Genomic DNA, 19645 nt, shown 5'->3' on the forward strand with positions numbered 1-19645 from the left:
GTGGATAATAATGCATGTGTAGTAATGCATGCTTCCTCATATAGTTTTATTTTTCATGGTAAGTAAAGTTCAAGCCATTTTCATGCATTTAAAATAATCTCTGATGCATCATAAGTGAGTATATACGTATGTATAAAACGTCCACCATGGATACACATTTTAAATTGAGCTTTTGTCCCCCCATTGCTCAATTTAAAAACCAAGCAAGATTCTGAAATAATACAGTATGTTACATAGCTTTTATTGTGTACGTTTAAACTCCTTAAGCAGAATCATTTACCTTATAATTCTCTACATTTACGCATCTTTGGTAAATAATCCAACAACTAATCCGACTGCTAAGAACAATGTTGTGTGGTCTAACAATATAGAGATACCTCAAGGCAAATGTCAGTCTTTAGCAGTCAAAGTGTCCCTATAGCCAGAATATGTTAGTCTTTGGATGATCAGTCACTTCATCAACAATACAAATGTTTGATAAACATAAAATATGTAGCCTACGTACTTTTGGATGCATAAAAATGAATCCCGCTGTAAAACAAAGCTATGCAAATCCCACTTCAGAGGACAGATAACCATTACTGTGCACGGTCTCCCCAACAGTCGCCATAACGACTGGCAGCTAGATTTAAATTGATTTGCTGGCCTCGTATTTGACATGCAAATCTCTCCCTTAATCGTGGCATTTTGCTCAGATAAATAGGGATTAGTTTGATTAACAGCACAGCATTATCTCCCAACATTTAAACACTGGGCTTCAGAGGTAGGCTTTAATTAACAGAAAAGGAGACCATTTAAAACAGAAAATATTGTTTTTATTTTTGAGAATGACTATTTCTTAATGCAATTTAATTAGCATAGTTGTGTCCATCATGTCATTATTCAGCTAACATGATATATGTTATATCTCATCACCTTTAACTCTCATTCTTACTCTTTGCAATTCCCCTTGAACGTAATGATGTGGACAAATAAGTGCAGACTAAACGTGAGGTTGATAATAGAAGAAACTCGCGGGAATTTGGGGGTTTTAGCCCTTGCACACACTGGAGAAGGAAAACCCCAACAAGCACAATTGGGCCTCTTTAAAAATAATAAAATAAATCCTATTGGTTTTATGTTCAGGGAACCAACGCAAGGCTAACTTCTTGATTAGTCTCCATCAATGGAGTTTAAGTAATGTTTGCTAAATGCTACAATGCCCAAATGTTTCAGGAAGTGTTTTACCTTTAGACCTTGGGTTACCTTGAGCTTTTTTTGGAAGTCTTCAATAATAATAAATGGGCTATGGAGAAACCACAAACAAGTTTGGGAGTTTGGAAGAAAGATGGACTAGCTCATGGTTTTGGCCTTGATAACAAAGATATCATAAATTGCATGCCTTATGATTAAATGCAACCTCCCATGTGTTTTTCTATTTGTATTATGAAGGGGCTGTTAAGGCTCATAGAGTAGTGTGCATGGGCTTCAATGATAGTAGGTATCAGCTTGTCTGTCCAACATTACTCACAACCTTCGACAGAGTCTTGATTTTCTGACAAAGCGATGAGATGTCAAACCCAAACCGAACCCATAAACGCACCGCTATAGAAATGTAAGGGAGGAGTAATACATCCACATCCATGTGTTCCCGCAGTTTATGGTTTGTGACCCTCCTTGCCTCTCCCCCCCCCTTCCCCACTGCTCCACTGATCAGCCTCCTGCTTCACTGCTCGGCGGTTCAATATTCTGCGTTGGTCCTGTCCCCCTTTGTGCTGCTCTCACCTTTCCCTGACTCTAAAATATTCACCCTGTCATCGGCCTCTCCTTCAACGAATACGTTGCATTGTGACTTATCATTTACAATTCTCAAATAAAGTAAACTCACCCGAACACAGTGAAAAAACTGAAATGAACGAAACGTATTATGTTAACAAATGTCACATAAAATATTAGTTTAGTTGAAAGCAATACAATTAAGTTGAACCTACTAAAACTGAATGTTATTGCTTTCAACTAACCCAATACAAGTATGTGAAATCTGTTGACATAATACATTTAATTGAAGTCAATGTTTCAGCTTTTTCAGTGCAGTATATTAAATGCATTGTTAACTTCCCAATTAAACACCTAAATGCCTCTTATAATAGAACGTTTGTGTCTGCTTTTACCGTTTGAGGAACATTACCGTAACATTTGGATAACTCAAGAGAAAAACACATTCATTTTAAGATATGGCCGCCAGGTACATCAAACTGTGGTTGTGTGTTCTCTTCCTCTACAGTACTCAGCAGACAGCAGCCACTTCATAAAGTCGACAGCTCACTAACATTGGCAGAGTGATCCGAAAAAGAATGCTGACCCATTGCTCCTGGATTTGGAAGTCCATTGATTAGTGGATTGATCGTGTGGATTTACCAACACTGTCAGTGACTTCAGAGCAGTGCCATGATGAAGTATTTTTGTAGGCCGACCCAGAATAGCATCACAAGGGCTCTCTTGACAAAATGCTATTCAGTTTTTTCATTGGATTTCAGAGTATAGCAGAAACAGATCTGTGTGCTTCCGCTAAGCTAAAGTTAACTAATGATCCGCATGATGACATTTATTAGTCTCATTGAGTCACTTGTTAGCAACCAAGGTTTTTATGACACTTTAGACATGAGTATTGGGGTGTTTACTGACGTATTTTTGTCGGAGGAAATAACGTGAACATTTCTGAAGCTTGTGTGAACCACAGAACTTATTTCAGAGCTCGAGCCACAAATACATTAAAGAAAACGCTGACTTGGCGACGAGGAAACTAAATGTGGTCAAATGCTGAATTGTTTATTATAGGACTGATTCCTGAACCACTTAAACAGTAGCTAGCTACTTGATTTTTTTAAATCCCATATCCTCTTGTGAAGATGTTTGCAAAATCAGAGTTTGTTACATCAGGGCTTCCCATTGAGCAATTCCTACTCTCTTCCTACAAAGAGAAATACTCAATGTTTTAGCAAATGGAAACGTTTTTAGTCAATTGTTTCAAGCACATTTTTTTAATATGAGAAAAAACGTAGCTACTAAATTCAACAATTTCAAGTGGAGCGGTAATTAACACACTTTTTCATCATCAATTAGATTAATCTAGATAAATAATTCAGTATAAAATATCTTATCACATTTTGGAAAATGTCCATCCCAGTTTGCTCAAACACTAAAATAAGATGTCCAGCTTTGTCAATCCAAACCTACAAATATTCAGTTTAATATGATAAACTGAGTCTCCATATTTGAGTTGAATACAGCTTGTTATGCCATTGTCACTTTCAAAATAACTTAAACTGTTAATCGATTTTCAAAATAACTGGTCAAACATGTTGCCTAAAGAGATCTCCTATGACGCTGAACGCAGTTAATGATGCATAAATAAGAGTTAGGTAATTATAAGTAAGCAAGTAATTGTATATATACTGTATGCACTGCCACTGATTTAATCCAATTCAATAGATGAATGATCATGAAAAGTTACAATACTGTCATCATTTTGGTCTGATTTAAAAAAGATCATGCCAAAAGAATAAGTGCACCTTCAAAAAATCTATTTCATTTTACATTTAAAGAATCAAGAACAAGTACCCCCCTCCCTAAATGATTAACAAATAAAAATGGTCAATATGTGTTTTATTATACAGTGAATGGTCGTAAACATCGGTCTCATGAACTTAATTGGCACAATCAAGTATGTCTCATAAAATAAACATTGCTGCTGCTGGCAGTGTATGAGACCATCAATGTGAATAATTTGACATTTTGATCCGTTAAAACCTGTGTGAGTCGAGGCTGTTGGGCTAACTGAGCTGCAAATGACTGTTTTTACTGCAAGCACGCTCAGATAATTAAAAGAGGACGCTGCGTCTCACAACTGAAGGTGCATGATGTTGCTGTGCATTAATATATTAACATGTTCTGTATTTTTTTCAATGAGGACATAGTACAAACTAGCACAGTGAGCGACCACATAAATAGAACGGCTACAAAAGTTTGGTTTGTTTGCATTGAACTGTGTGTCCATCGGTTTTATACAATACTGATATCGAAAGTCCTGAATACTGGAGCTTTAAGTAAACAGTTGACTGTTACAGAAGTCGAAATATTCCATATATAACGTTGGACTAAAGTCAAATCATTTTCTGTTACATATAAAATGTTCAGATTTATAAAGATATCCTTTTGAAGGCAAATATGTGCTGGCAATGAAATAACTTAATACAAAGAAAAGGTAATGCATGATAAATAAACATGAAACAAACAATGTCTCCGTGATCCTGAGAGAGGTATTTGGTTGAATGTATTGAACATCACAATCATATTCTGCTATTAAAAGATACAATCTTGAAATACACAAGAACTCACGGATGGAGCTGTTTGTCAGTACGTATAAGAAATGCTGCAATGCACCTTCACATTAACATTTTAAGGACAACTGTGTCAAATATGTGGCAGAAAAGGTTTTGTAAACATAAGAAAAAACACTTTCTGCAGCATATAAATCTGTTTGTTTATTGCTTGATCAATGAGGCCCAGCACTGTGAATGAACCAATGAGTCAAATTCACATTAAAACAATCTATCGATTAGCTAAACAATACTGACATACAAATATAGAGATTTATAAATAGTTAAATAGAGCTCGCAAGCAAGTAAATAAATAAATACATAGATGAATAAATAACATTTAAACGAAAAAAGTGTCGATTTGCCTTCAAAGAATCTGAGTTTCGTTTACCAGACAGTGCCTTCGCTCATTTCTGAGGAGGGCTGTGACAGCTGGTTGGTGTACCCGTTGTCACTGAGGGACACAGAGGTGTAGGGCGTGCTGGGGCCACACATCTCACTGGAGATGCTGTGCATGGAGCCCGGCATGTTGGGCTCCGGGCTGGGTGAGTCCGCGGGATGATGGGATACCGTGTCAGAGAAACAGTGCACCTCTCCAGGACAGTGGTGCCCTGGGTGGTGGTGGTCCATCCCTCCTAATGGGGTGCCGGAGGGGATGGAGGAGGGCACGAAGCCCAAGTCTGCTGGAGTCTGAGCATGAGACGGCGGGGGGCCTTGGTAGTACTCGTAATTCCCTCCTTGGCCGTAGTATTCCCCCGGATAATCTGAAAGTCATGTGAATATCGGGATTAGGGATGGAACACATCTGAATTTGAAGGATTTTTTTTTAATACACTGTAGAGGACAAAACAAACCTAAGGATGCACATTTCATTATTAATAATGGCACTATTTCACTTCCTAATTTCTTTTATTTCTAAGTATATTGATGTTGCCCTGTTGGAGAAGACTAGGATTTAAGATGTTCATTGCCAGCAACTAGATGTAACTAGTTTGCATAGAATAGCGTAATAAAACCTTTGATTCTTGAATAATTCACATTAAGAAGATTATCAATCCTACATCCCCAAAACATGCATCAAAAAATTCCTGCATGGCCATAGTATTTACCAGTATGTGAATATCTGGATAAGTGCATGTAATATATCAATATTTAAAGGAGAAAATATAAAAACAATTGTAAAAAAAATCATCAGAAACTATAGATGATAGAAAATGTAAACCTAAGGACATTTAATTATTTATTATTGCAGTGTAGAAATTGTGAGAAATTAGAGATGTACGACTTTGACTTCACAGCATGTGTTTCATTTATTTACTGAAAACTCAACAAGAAATCACTTGGAAACATTTACTCTGAACATGCTATGTTTCAAAAGTAACACACTGACAATATCCAACTGTTACTGTAGGGGAGAAGGTCAAACATCACAGAAATGGCAATAGGCGGATTGCTAGTATTAAACCACAATGAAGTGAAATGTGTCCTCTAGGGCACTATTTTACCTCCTTATTTACTATTGAAGGAGCCTAGGATTTAAGATGCTCAATGACTACAACATGTACAATTTAGCATATGACAATGAAGCTTTTGAATGTTAAATAATTCAAATTCTAAAAGAAATGTCATGCTGAAATCATGCAGCTTACCTCCATAATAAGAGAAGTGTCCAAGCTCCTCTGCTTCCAGCCTCTCTCCCAGCGCCCTCATCCTCCTCTGGCCGCGGAAGAACACGTGCCTCCGGCCGCCCAGGGAGCTCAGCTGCTTCATCCGCCTCTCCTTGGACCTCCGGTTTTGAAACCAAACCTTTTAGGACAAAACATTTGGTTAAACGAGCACTGTGTGGATGACTTACAGTAGAGAGAAGAACATACTTATCACAAAAAAACAACAACACATAGCCCTATATTTCGGATATTTGCCTCGTAGGGCCGTAGATGAATGAGAGCAACAATTCGTGCGTACAAATGTATTATTTCGAAGTTCAAATCGAAATGATAAAAAAGTCATTGTACATCTCAACAATATTACCTTGCACTTCTTGTCACAAAAATAGAAAATGCGGTTGAGGTTAATAACAGATATTAATATGATGGTCGGAAGTTGGAGAGGATATGCGAACAAATAAATGCTGGGGATGAGTACTTTTAACGCATTTCGATCAAATGCATTAACAGAGGCGTCAGTCCACGAGGAAATTTCATCAAGGGAGCTTCTTAAAAATGTCCATGGACATGAGTGCTAAGTGAGTCCTGCTTTTAACGGTTTTAGCGCGTGGGGAGTAAAGATTATGGATCAAATTGGTTTGGAAACCATAATATCTTAAAACAAAACAAAAAACCAGCAGAGCATCAAGGAATAATTCCCTAAGGGTGTCAACAAAAGCCTTTTTCGGTCCATAAATGCTTTTAGGGAGTTTTTTGTATTATATTATAATCTACACCCCTGACTTTATTCTCAGCCGTGTTAGTCCTCAAGGCACAATGTATCCTTTTAATGCTGCAGTGCTGACTGACCGATAATAGTGTCCGATAATGGATGTAGATAGCTCATTTAGTGCAGAAAATACACTTATTTATTTTCTCCCTTCTGTCTTTTACCTGGATGACTCTCATAGTAAGGTTGGTCTCGTGGGACAGCTGCTCCCGGATGTGTCTGGTGGGTTTCGGCGTGGCCGTGAAAGCCGCTTTCAGGATCTCCAGCTGCTTGGCTTTAATGGTGGTCCGAGGCCCGCGCCGCTTCCCGACAGCGCTCGTTTCGTCATTATCGTTGTTGTCTTTATCGGACACATGTCCCGTCTCAGAGTCCTTCCCGTCGTCCTGCGGGTCCTGGGAGTCCGGAGACAGGCTCGGGTCGCTGCACGTGGTGACTGCAAGGAGGAAAAGATAATGAGCTTTAGAAAAAAATAATCAGGAGAATTTAAATCATAGCAGCAAAACCCTCTAGAAAAGTATTCATTTAGTGGCAGAAATGTGTTTTTAATGTTAAGGAACCATGTCGCCAAAAAATGACAAAATCCACCAATTATATTTGTACTTAAAAATAGAGAAAGAAATAAAGAATTGGAAATATGCTGATAATCATAATAATAAAAACAACAATTTTAATAGTGACAAAAAACGTTTTTTTTAAATAATAATAATAATACAAATAATACAAATCACAATAATAATAAAAGCCTTATAACAGGGACTATAATAATATGAAAAATATTGTTAATACTGCTACTACTCCTAATAATAATAGTAATAATAATAATACCTAATTTACCTTTTATTTATAACCAGATTCCGAAAATATATATATAATCATAAAACATAATGAATGCCTATTTTCGAATGGCTTGGTTAACATAATCACCTGAAAGGAGGATGGTGTCTTTTCCATTGTTGTTCTGATAGTCCTCCTTACAAACAAACTTGAATTCGTCCAGGATGTACAGCTCCTCCCCGGTGGACAGCTGTTTGTGGCACATCACACAGGTGAAACAGTTCAGGTGAAACACTTTGCTCTTGGCCCTGCGGACTAGATCACTGGGTAAAATCCCCTGGGCGCACCCGTCACACTTGGTCCCGAATGTCCTGTTGGAGATGGAGGGAGAGAGAGAGAGAGAGTCAGGACCAGGGGGCAGGTTCAGATCAGATGCAGGAGATGAGAACTTTTCCTTTGACACGTTTTTTGTATATTGCTAACAACTAACAGCACATGAGTTATTACATAAATCATGAACTGCTGTTTTCTGTAGGCCTACTTATATATATACACTTTAGAAATGAATGACCAATATCTAATAATATAGACATTTGACATCTAAAGTAAAAGTGGATGAAAAGCAATTAAATATGTTTGTAATATAATCTAGTCATGACTACAAGTTCATTATTGCACGTGCAATAAGGGGTAGCTCCGTTAGCATTGCAATGCTGCAGAGGGGGATATTTCCCAACACATCTATAAACTTGTATTCAGATGTTTATATATTCATATTTTGATTGTATATAATGCTATATTTATTCTTGAGGAAAACATACAAAAACACCACCAATACATAAATGAATAAACTACAACACAATTTTCTCACAGTAAAAACAAAGACGGTCTATCTTTTGTCAGAATATGGTCCAGTATTTTTTAATACAGGCCCCTTCAACAATTTAAGAATTATTTTCATTCCCTAGACTGTCAAATACATGTATTTATTTGTATGGGCTCAAAGAAACTATATTTGACAACATTTAGTTTTCCTGTTTTTTCCAAACCCACACACCCATTGCTTACCTAAAGAAGTCGTTCTTACAATACAGTTTCCCTTCTCGTGAAAAACACTTCTCTGTCAAAGTGCATTTGCATTCGCAGCACTGGACACATTTGATGTGCCACGGTCTGTCCAAAACTTTGAGTAAGAACCTATCAAGAATAGGCTTTTCACAGCTGGAACACTGAACCATTGTCCGGAGTTATTCCAGCTCAGTGTGTGGGATATATACTCTCTTCTTTCTCCAACGTCCCCCGATTTGCTTAGGTTTGATGATCCCAGAAATCCAATGTATCCAAAATATATCGGAATAATAATTACATCACCATCCGCGAGATTAAATGCAGCTCTTCTGTTCCAACAATCCAAATGTAGCGAGCGGCTCCAAACGACAGGTTAAAGGTGGAAAAAACAGCATTTCATAAACAAAATGATAGACTGGAGATCATCGCGGGCCCGTCAAGATCATCCGAAGTGTGCGAATTTACCGGGAGAAAAGCAGCCTATACCCAGTGTGCGATATATCCTGAGTGGTGTCTAAAGTAGAGAGAAATAACAATTAAATGCTATCAGTGCGCTAAGCCTTGTCATTTGTGTCCCATTTCCCTGTGATGAGCTCTCAGTCGGAGAGAAAACCGTAATGAGCGCACCTCTTAAAGCTCAGCCTATTGCCTATTAAGAGAGCCGTGACGTCACCGGCAGGAGAAACCTATGAGCGGCGCTTTCAATTCACTCCACAACATGCACTCAGTATTATGTAAAAAAATACATCAACATATGCAGTTGTAAAATGTTTAATATAGAAAGAAAAATATATAAGAAAATAAAGAAAATAAGTTGAAATAAAATAATTCCAAAATGCGAAAACTTTGAATGCAGATATATTTTTGAATGAAATAAAAATACATAAAAACAGTCAGATACGTGCCATATGTAAAACCGTGTAGAGAGCAAACATTTTAAATGCTATTTGTATATTATAATATGATACATTAGTTTGTGTTGAAAAGGTGAACACTGAGCATATAGGACTAACATTTGAAACCTTTGAAAGAAAAATATATAGAATAACAATGTTTTCATGCGAATATGGTGGAAAACTCAGCAGGGAAATTATATTTTAAGCCTTTTAAAAAAAAATAGAATATAATAAAACATATTTTCATTTGAAAAGGGTGTTTAAAGATTTTAATAACAACAACTTCAAATAAAGAAATTCACGTTCTGAGCAGAGTTTAGTTAAAAAATCATTACACATTAAAAAGGGGCCAAGTGAAGTTCATTCCAATATGTCGTATTGAAGATGACACTGAGGAGCAAAATAAATAATATTAATATAAAAAAGGACATCTTTACCCTCCATATTCTCAGAACCGTTCTCTTTCTTTTCCCCCAGTTTTCGCCTCTCAACAACAGCCAGCTGAGGGTCATCGATTATATCATAATACATTATTCCCTGGTTATGTGTGGGAGAATAAGACTGCATCAGAGGCACAGGAGGAATTATCAGCAGGCCTGTCCCGCAGTTTGGTGAGAGGACAGAGGAACAACCCGAACACAAGCCTTTCTCACGGATTAAAGCTGTGCCCCAGCACTAGTCTTCATCCCGTTTGAAAGGACACGGATCACTAATGGTTATAATCTGTGGCATAGGCTGTCCCTTCCTGATGTTATCGCAGCGTGTTGGCGCGCTGGGGAGGGAGATAGCGCGCGTCCCCATGCAGGCTCCAGCTCTGTTAGTCCCTGATACCTCACCACAACCCGGCACCATCAAATTCAACGCGAAGAAAGAGTTTGTACAATCTTTCTTCAGGCTAATAAATACATTAGACCACCACCAACACCATATATATTTTTTGTTTTTGGCATCATGACTCATGAGTGCAAAATCAGCAAAGTATTGCTCCTACACTCTTTTAGTAGCCTATATCTACAACATATTCCTAGAATAAAGGAAATGTGCCGTGTAAATACTTACACACTGACATTCCTCTGCCAGGTAATGTCTATGTGTTTGGTTCTGTTGGAACTGTGGATATAGCTCCAGCAATTTGTCACAGTAAATTAAAAAAATATTGAAGGAGGATGACGTTTTTTTTTTTTTTTATTCATTAAAACCTCCTGTCTATACAGTACAAACATTTGCCTGTCACTTATGTCAACATGAAACAATTATAATTTTCTTATATCCTAAAATAGTTTTTCATTCAGAACAATGCATTATCAGTTGGAGAACATTGCAAAACTGAGCTTTATACATAACATTAATAATAATAAATGTATGTAAGCATAAGAGAAAAAACTGTGACAAATGATGTGCTCTTTTCTTCCATCGCTAATCACAATCAACAAAAATCCTTATTTTATTCACACCCACACTGTTGATTAAATGAATCTCTTTATGTAAACCGTAAACAATGGAGGTGTGTTAATCCCTAGATCTCCAAACAACAATGTCTCAAGTAACAATGTATGTCCTGACATTTCCAATCTTAATATATCCTGACATGCAATTGTATTGGTAAACTTTCGGATAAATGGATAACAGGCACCAGTATTATACTTTACAAATTCGGATCAAATCTGAAACCTGATTGGTCTTTTCATTGTCACCCACTGTTACATAAGGCAGAGGGGAAAGTAATTATCTCCGCAGTATCCTAAGTGTGAGTCCTGTGGATAAGTGTCTCCTCCTGGATTTGTGTTTCCCCATCAGAGGTGTTGATTAGAAGCCTGTAGCCCAGTGAGCTGGCCCCCTGCACCCCCCAACACACCAGAGGTCTCTGTGCAGCTCTGGAATCTGGCAGGGTGCATGCTGTTTGTTTTGGAATGAAAAAAGCATGTCATTAGTGTTTGTTAATTGCAGCTAATTGGCCCTAACGAGATGAACAGGCCACCCACTGGGACCGTTCATACAAATAATTTGCAGAAAACAAAATTAATTACTAGATGCTAATTAAAGTCAATTAAAGCTGATTAGGTAGTGGTGGAATGGGGAAGTTAAAGATGGGCGGAAAATACCTGGCAACGCACAATGTGACATGACAAATACGTCTGGCAGCAGAGCTCCCCACTGTGAAACAGGATGGCCTTTTCCCATTCAGTCCCTTTGTGCTGATAGGCTTAATCTCACCTCGGGAAAGTGATAGCATAACAACTGCCTAATAGGATGAGGATTGCATTTGGCAAAAGTTCAATCAACAAGACTCATTGGCAGCCTCATTTACTTGCTCCTTCTATATCACTTTCAAATTAAAGATGCAATTGGCTCTCAGTTTAATAGACTTTAATGATCTTCTCTACTGTTTGGTATACGGCCGTTTGGGTTGTGATATTCGAAAAATTTAATATTATAAACTCAGTCTAATTGAGCATCTCAGGTGTGTGTTTAGAAATACATTTAATAAAAGGCTCTTACAAGATACATGCAAAAAAAATCTCTTTCAGCATGTGGTCTTTTTAAACTGTTCATCTTTTTTTTTTTTAAATGTAATATAGTTGTAGATTTTTATGTTAAAAAAAACAAGTTTTTGATTATTTCCTAAATTTAACTGGAGTACAAAAACAAAAACCAAGTTTTTGATTATTTCCTAAATTTAACTGGAGTACTTTTACTGTAAACGTACTTCACCTGTTTGGTAGAGGCTCATAATGTGAAAATGTGTAGTGACATGATGAGACATTGTTTTGCTGCTAGGATCAAAAGAAACTCAGAAAGTCCAAAATAATAACAACTTCCATTCAGAAATATATGTATTGGTTTTCTAGGTTAATCCAATAATGACCCACCTTTAATGTACTGAGAAGTGTTTAGTGTAACCTGGTTAATACACCAGAAGCCCTTCAGTATAAGACAGTTGCACCAGTGTCTGTGTCTGGCGTTAAGCACAATTTAATATCCATTTCTGGCCAAGGAACATACCATCTGCAGTCTTTCTGCTCTGAGTCAACTGACCTCCTGCCTTCATGGTGTTTTAGAGCTGAGAAGTGGAACAGCTTGGCGTGACATTTGCAGTGCTCTGCATTCAACACAGAGCTTTGAACAGCCTGCGCTTCACTGAATAGGCATAATGCAGGTAACATATAGAAATGCAATGGGGGAATACAGAGGTACTGTCATACCAACCCAGTCTCACATAAAAAACGTGTAATAGCTACTTTGGTCCACCAAAAACAGTGACATGGATACGTTTTTTTCCCCTCTTCATTCCTAATGGCCAGTACCCACTCAAGTAATATTCAAATTTCCCGGCTTAAATACAAAAAAACATGGCAGACACTATTTCTGTGGACAATGGGACATTTCAGTATAGTTTCGCCATTAAAGTGCTCCTTTTTTTATTACATTTTTAGCAAGAAATGTACATTTTACTTTCAGAATCTCTGTTCAGTGGTTGTGTAGGATCTAGACATTATTACAGTGTTGCCCCAGAAATTGTGAGATGGCTACGTTTTTTCCCATATTCATTTCCAATGGCCAGTGTTTATGTCACATGATCGTCAACTTTCACGGCGTGAAAACAATTCATAGAGTATTGTTTTAAGACAGCAATGTTTAAAAAATGTTTCAAGAGGAAATATTGCGTGGAACTCCCTATCCAGTGCATGAGCCCATACATACGATAGGTATCATGAGTGCTAACACCACAACTGAGAAATTAGAGTCATTTTTTGTATTGGTGGCCTTATTAAAAAAACAAGCCATTCAGTGGCTTCTCTTCCTGTCACATCCGTGAATATCTGAGTATCTCTACACATGGCTTGATAACTACCTCTACAAAGGTGCACCAATTTCCTTCATTATTTTTCTCACAAGCCAATCAGAGCAGACTGATCAGAGCAGACTGATTTTCCTGGAGGGGCTCTTATAGAGGCAGGCGCTAAAACAGGGTGTTTGAGAAAGAGATTGGATACAAGTATTCTTTTTACTTTAAACTATGTAACTATGTTCATGTAGAAACCCTAAATAAAACTAGGAACCTAAAATTAGCATCATATGTCCCCTTTAATAACTGGTTTCAAGCTGTTTGACAATCTCAACACATGGAGACAGTTTAAAGGTAACACATGTAGACTCTGCAATAAAGCTAGCCCTCCCACACAAAACCACACTATTAAAGCAGGAAAAGCCATCAATGCAGGGCTGACAGCCACACAGAGGGCTGGGTAATCCATATAGACCACCTTTACATTGACCTGCCAAACTATATCATTCACAAACACACATCTCCATCAGTCCAACATCAACACATGATGGTTTTTCACTGGTATCGCTATAGCACTGGCTTATCAATAGTGCCACAGAGGGAAAGGGGATACATTCCACTTAGTATATCCCATAACCCACCAGAGAGAGTAGTCTTTATTAAGTTAATGTGAAATAATGATTATTTTATTATCGAATACTAATACCTTCAAAGACATATTTTTTTATTTGACATAGGGACATACATTTAATAAAGTGCAAACAATGCATTGTATATACAGGTTTCAAAGGTATAGACATAATAGAAGACACCATAGAACAATATTAAAAACCTATTTGTATATTTCATTTATTTATCTGGCTTAAACCAAATATGGAAACGGGAAGCGGACTTGAATCTAAGTCAAAATCTAGATAAATCTAAGATCTAAATCTAAGGAAGCTGGTCAAATAAATAACAAAATGAATAAAAATACATTTTAACACAGCCTAGAAACTTAAACTTAACAGACACACAACTGTTACAAACATAAATTGAAATCACAATTCAGAACAATGATGCCTAAGAACAGCGGAAGGTAGGAAAATACTTGATAAAACTCATGTATGTCAGTGTACATAGATTTGGCCTTTTTAAGCCTTGGACTTGCCTTAGTATAACCATTTCCAAAATGAATTCTTAACTCTTTCCAAAGCTGTGCTAAAGCAGTAAGATGGTTACAGGGGGAAAACCCACCCCATATCAGTGGACAGAGAGCGATCTGCCTGAGGGGGCCGTTCAGTGAAAGGGCCCAAGGGACAGAGTGCCCGCGGCCCCCGGTGATGATGGTGATTGATGCAGGCACAATTCAGACACCCCAGACGTTGCAGCAAATTAAAAGGCTATTTTGTAAAGTTGTAAAGGAGCAGAATGGCAAAGAGGAGCGATGAGCTCCCCCCCCCCCTCCACCTCCTCCTCTGCTCTGTCACACCATCAGCTTCTGTTTAGTTTCCTCGGTGTCATCGGTCCCTTAGGGAGGAGAGCTATTACAAGCCTTTCATGCTCACTCATACTGCACCGCTGATGCCGCTTGTGCACATATGGGAGTGTGTGTGTGTGTGTGTGTGTGTGTGTGTGTGTGTGTGTGTGTGTGTGTGTGTGTGTGTGTGTCTGTGCAGAGGTAGAGCAAATATGGATCCATGCACGAGAGAGAGAGAGACTGTGAGTCAGTAGATGAAAAGTCAACAAGCAAATATTGATGAAGCATCCATGGGGAACTTCTTTTTTTAAAGTTCTTAACTAGCATGAGTGATAGCAGCAGCGACCCCTCCCCCTCCTGTGCATTAGCTCCTTATCTGTACATGATTTACAAATCATTTATCCTCAATTTGAATTTAATTGACCTGGCTGACCTGAGGATGCACCCGTTGCTGGCGGTGTGGGGAGAGGAGATAGAGAGACAGGAGGTGTCAGGCTGGAAGGCAGAGCAGCCTTCGGGGAGGACGACTCGCATGCCAGAGGTCAAACCCGTGTCAAGTGGGGAGTGAGGCCAGCTGAGCTGCCCCGGTCCCTGCATTGTGCTCATCACTGCAGCTGCTGTCAGTTATCAGGAGTGTTTGCAGGAGGAGGCGCAGCGGGCCGGGGGTGGGGGCTGCGTTGATAGAAAGGAGCGTGCTTGTGTGTAACTTTGGGGGAAGTGGAGGGGCAGGGGACAGGGGATTGTTGGAGCTTTGGGGGGCATATGGTCCCGAAGTACCCAAGGAAAAGGGCTCTTTTGCACACAACACATGCCAGGTCTCCCACAAGCAGGTCACCTGCTTCACATCTTCTGGCTGCTCCGAGGAAACATTTGAAATGGTTCTCAATGTGGTAATTTTTTTATTTTACATTTTCATAAAAGTTCTATACAAACAGGAAAGTCAGCAACTGTGCATTTAAGATACTACTTTTTTTAATTAAATATTGCCGAAATAAAGAAAGTTTGACATTATGCTCAAGTCTCAAGCCAACTCAACTATTAAATCCCGTTTTTCTTATGACTCAAAATGAAAGTGTTCGATGAGCATGGATGTGGTCATGGATGAACACAGACAAAAAATTGTGGGTGAGTTCAATATTTGGTTTGTACTGGGGAAGAACAGTGATATCGGCATATCATCAGCATCACCGAATTTCCTCCAAGGCTGGCTGATTAGATGACATGATTTGAATAATTGACAACGTAGGTGCAAAACAAAATGTCTGCCTTTTGAAAAAATCCTACAGTGCAATCACTTTCACATGTGGACAGAAATTATATTGTTTTCAAAACTGTGAAAATTGTAAATTTGTCCTGATTTTCCTTATTGTGAGTGAGAGCATCACCCAATCCTGTTAAAAAGTTAAATCCGATCCAGTAAATGTGTACATTTTGGAAAGCATTGTAACATGTATCTGCCAGTTGACTATCAATAAACACTAATCATTTTGTAATATTTCAGTATCGTTGAGGAAATGATCAACATAAGGGTTATTGGTAAAAATATTGTGCATCCCTAGTTTATGATAATTATGATTCATATAATAATGACACTAATATAAACACACTAGCTGTATTAATAGAAAAGATGGAGATTGAAGATGATAAACTAAATTAGATCGTATCAGTACACACAATAAATGTATTTGAAAAACTACAATATTGTAGCTCCCTCTGCTTGCTATGTGGTTACTATCATCTCCTATTGCTACTGTGATCTCAGTCAGGGGTGATGTATTTCAAGCTGGAGTGCAGCGTCTTTATTCTCAGCCCCAGGTGAGGCATAATCAGCCCTGCTGCAGTAGGGTCACGACTCCTTGCTGGAATGGTTTCACTGGCCTATAGCAGCTTATCACTCGCTCCCACTCTGCCCAGCCCCTCTGCTGAATACTGACAACGAGGAGGGGGAGCCCACTGTATGAATCGATCCGAGCTCACACAGATATGTCCCGCTAAGAGGTCACCGAGGCTGGGTAATATGTACACTGCCGAGTCCATAGGAAAATATTAGCCAAGCGGCTTAACAGAGAGGGAGAGAGGGGGACACTGCATGCATGAGAGGATGTATGTGTCAGACATCCCAGTCTGCTTCCCCTGGTGCATCTGTCAGTCTCTGATCTCTGAGTTGTATGCAAGCAGGGGAGTCATAGCTGCTGCATTAGAATAAGGCTGCAGGAGTGCCGCAGACAGGCTGTGTCCTGATGCCGCCGCCCACCCTTGTCTTTTCAGCTGGGCCTTCTCATACTCAGCCTTTCATTCCAGCAGCTCTTTGGGACCCGGCTTTTCCCAATGCACTAAACAGATGGGCGTCTCACAAAGGGCTGTGCTTCTTGGCAAGCTGGTGTCCTACATGGCTGATTACACCTAAATACCAAAGCCAGAATTGATACAGTGGCTCGTGGTCAGTTGTGCAATGGGGTTACAGGGCAGACAGAGAAAAAAACAAACAAACAGATAATGTCTGTATTGTTGGCATATATTCATTAATACTGCTACCTTAGAAAGATGAAGGGGATTTGGGGCTGCTGGAGGACTTACAACTTTACATCATTATGTATATTTAATCTTTTTCACTTTTTACCATTTTACAAAACATTAAAAGCTTTTTTGACCGATGTGTCGCCTTTTTTATCTTCGACTTGGCTTTGGTTTATCGTGCACAGCTGGAATTGGGTTGAAACAATTGTGGTTTAGTGAGTCTTTTTTTGTAGCTTTACTTTTCTTTTCACCATTTGAAATCTCTGTGATTAAATGGAGTGACAGATTGACAGAAATGGGAAAAATATGGCAACCATTTCATGTGGATGAAGGATTAAAATCTAACCTCCGCTATCAGTACTGTTTCTTCAAATTCAGAGAGCAATTCAACGCTACTTTGTTCCACCATCATTAGTGGAAACAGATCCCTCCTGACCATGTGTGTGAGGTAATAAAACTGTGGTTTTATTATTGGAGCCACTGAACAACAACAACCAGATCTCTTGTTCTTATTGTTAGCAACATGGCTACTGCTAGCAGCCTTTTGACTTTCAAAAGCAACAACTGTTAGAATCCCAAATGATAGTAAGAGTAAAAACCATGTTAGTATCAATAAGTAGTGAGAAGTTGTGTATCGTATTGATCTAGCTCAGTAGTTAGAGCTTTTTTAAAACTCTACCTCGTCTCCATCCTCTGTAGACAAAGCCTTTTTGCTGTGTAGAATTTCCACAGATAGCGTTGCTTTTGTTCCACTACTCGAGGAGAGTTAATGTGAGCAATTGTTTTTAGTTGTATGCTGTTTGTTGAGTTGCCTTTTAGTAAAATCTTCTCTGGTATGCAATGATGCTGTTATTGTGAAAGGGAGACGATGACCAAGACGCAGACAGAATTCCTTTTGAAAACAAAACAGGTCTAAACTAAACAATTCATTCATTGGAGTGCATGGATTGTATGTAGAATCCATGCACTCAAAATTGTCTTTATACTTAAAGGGCCCATGTCATGCTTTTCCGGTTATTACCCGTCCCCTTGTGTGTTATGAAGGTTTTTATGCATGTTAACGGTTTGTCACAAACCCTCAAAGTACACTCTGTAGGGAGTAAAACTCTAACACAGTCTATGCTGCCCCAAAACGCCTCGTTGGAGATTTCTCATGTTCCATTGTTTACTTCCTGGGTTCTGTGACATGTGAATACCCAGAGGCCACACCCTCTGCCAGCATTTCACGAAACAAAGCTTCACAAACCTTTCAGCGATTCATGCCGGATATGTACAGCGTGGGGCTGAAGAACGATGCTGTTTCTACTTTGTTTGGACCAGCGGGAGATTCGGGTACACAACCTGTAAGTATTCATTGTTGTTTTTGTATTTAATGATGTTTAAAACAAACAAGATATCTACCACGACTGTTTAAATGGGTAAACGTTTTTCGGGCTGCTAAGTTGGGATCGTGGAGAAATGCTCTCCGCAGACCCATTCTCACAGCGTTATAAACCTTTTTCTTACTCAATATCAAGCCACACTTATTGTTTTTACTTCGGCTGTGAGTGTTTGTGTGTGCTCAGGATGAGTTTCGCTTGTTCTCGCTGTATCGCCGACCCGGAACCCTGTCCGCTCCTCGCAGCAACTCGTAGCAACGAGCCTCGCAACGTCCCGACCAATCAAAGCACACTGGGCTCACAGGAAGGGGAGGGGGGGGGCAGGAGCTCCAACAAGCCGTTTAGGACAGAGAGTGAATACACATACTTTACAGAGATGCTGTATGAGAAACCAATGTGAGTTTGGAACATTGCACAATATAAATCTAATTTAGTATACCTCAACAATGGAATTATGATCACTAGAAATGGCCATGACATGGGACCTTTAAAATGTATATAGTTATTTGCTCATTAAATACATATAGGCACACAAATATACACACAAGTGCTTTTTCCCCAGTGAGCTGCTAGCAGAGTTTATTTCTCAAATCCAGTGTTTCCCCTCTTGATATGATGCCCCTTCTAACTGACAGGAGTGTAGCCTGTGTTTCTGTGTGTGTGTGTGTGTGGTGTGTGTGTGTGTGTGTGTGTGTGTGTGTGTGTGTGTGTGTGTGTGTGTGTGTGTGTGTGTGCTTGTACATCCCCATGTCCATTGTGTATGTGCACACGAGATAAAGAGGGACAGAGAGAATTGGGAGCGAGTACATGCCTGTAGCCAGACAATCCACATTTTTAATCAACATAAAAAACACAAACCAACAATCCGGGCTTCTTCTTCTTATCAGCAGCCGTGTCCTTTCCTTCCTCTCAGACTGCCCTCCCATCCCTGTCTGGCCTCCCAGATATGCTAATCACTTTGTAAGAATATC

The 19645-nt window shown here is 39.0% G+C and overlaps 1 protein-coding gene across 1 annotated transcript; it reads right to left on the minus strand.

The window, feature by feature from the left end:
* Window positions 1-3540: 3540 nt before the first annotated feature.
* LOC104950804 (LIM/homeobox protein Lhx1-like) lies at window positions 3541-9198 on the minus strand. Its single transcript, XM_010777379.1, has 5 exons — window positions 8637-9198; window positions 7719-7939; window positions 6959-7227; window positions 6008-6164; window positions 3541-5122 (listed from the first exon to the last, which is right to left on the minus strand). The coding sequence occupies exons 1-5, from the start codon at window positions 8804-8806 to the stop codon at window positions 4746-4748; spliced, it is 1194 nt and encodes a 397-aa protein (XP_010775681.1). The 5' UTR covers window positions 8807-9198; the 3' UTR covers window positions 3541-4745.
* Window positions 9199-19645: the final 10447 nt, after the last annotated feature.

The sequence above is a fragment of the Notothenia coriiceps genome, unplaced genomic scaffold (assembly GCF_000735185.1).
Source record: "Notothenia coriiceps isolate Sejong01 unplaced genomic scaffold, NC01 NC01_scaffold00018060, whole genome shotgun sequence".
NCBI classification, from domain to species: Eukaryota; Metazoa; Chordata; class Actinopteri; order Perciformes; family Nototheniidae; genus Notothenia; species Notothenia coriiceps.

Coding starts and splice junctions, on each gene's coding strand:
- LOC104950804 (XM_010777379.1), bottom strand. CDS start 8,806: ATGGTTCAGTGTTCCAGCTGTGAAAAGCCTATTCTTGATAGGTTCTTA. Junction 7,228..7,718: donor AGACACCATCCTCCTTTCAG/GTGATTATGTTA, acceptor TCCTCCTTGCAG/TCACCACGTGCAGCGACCCG. Junction 6,165..6,958: donor TTACTATGAGAGTCATCCAG/GTAAAAGACAGA, acceptor TTGTCCTAAAAG/GTTTGGTTTCAAAACCGGAG.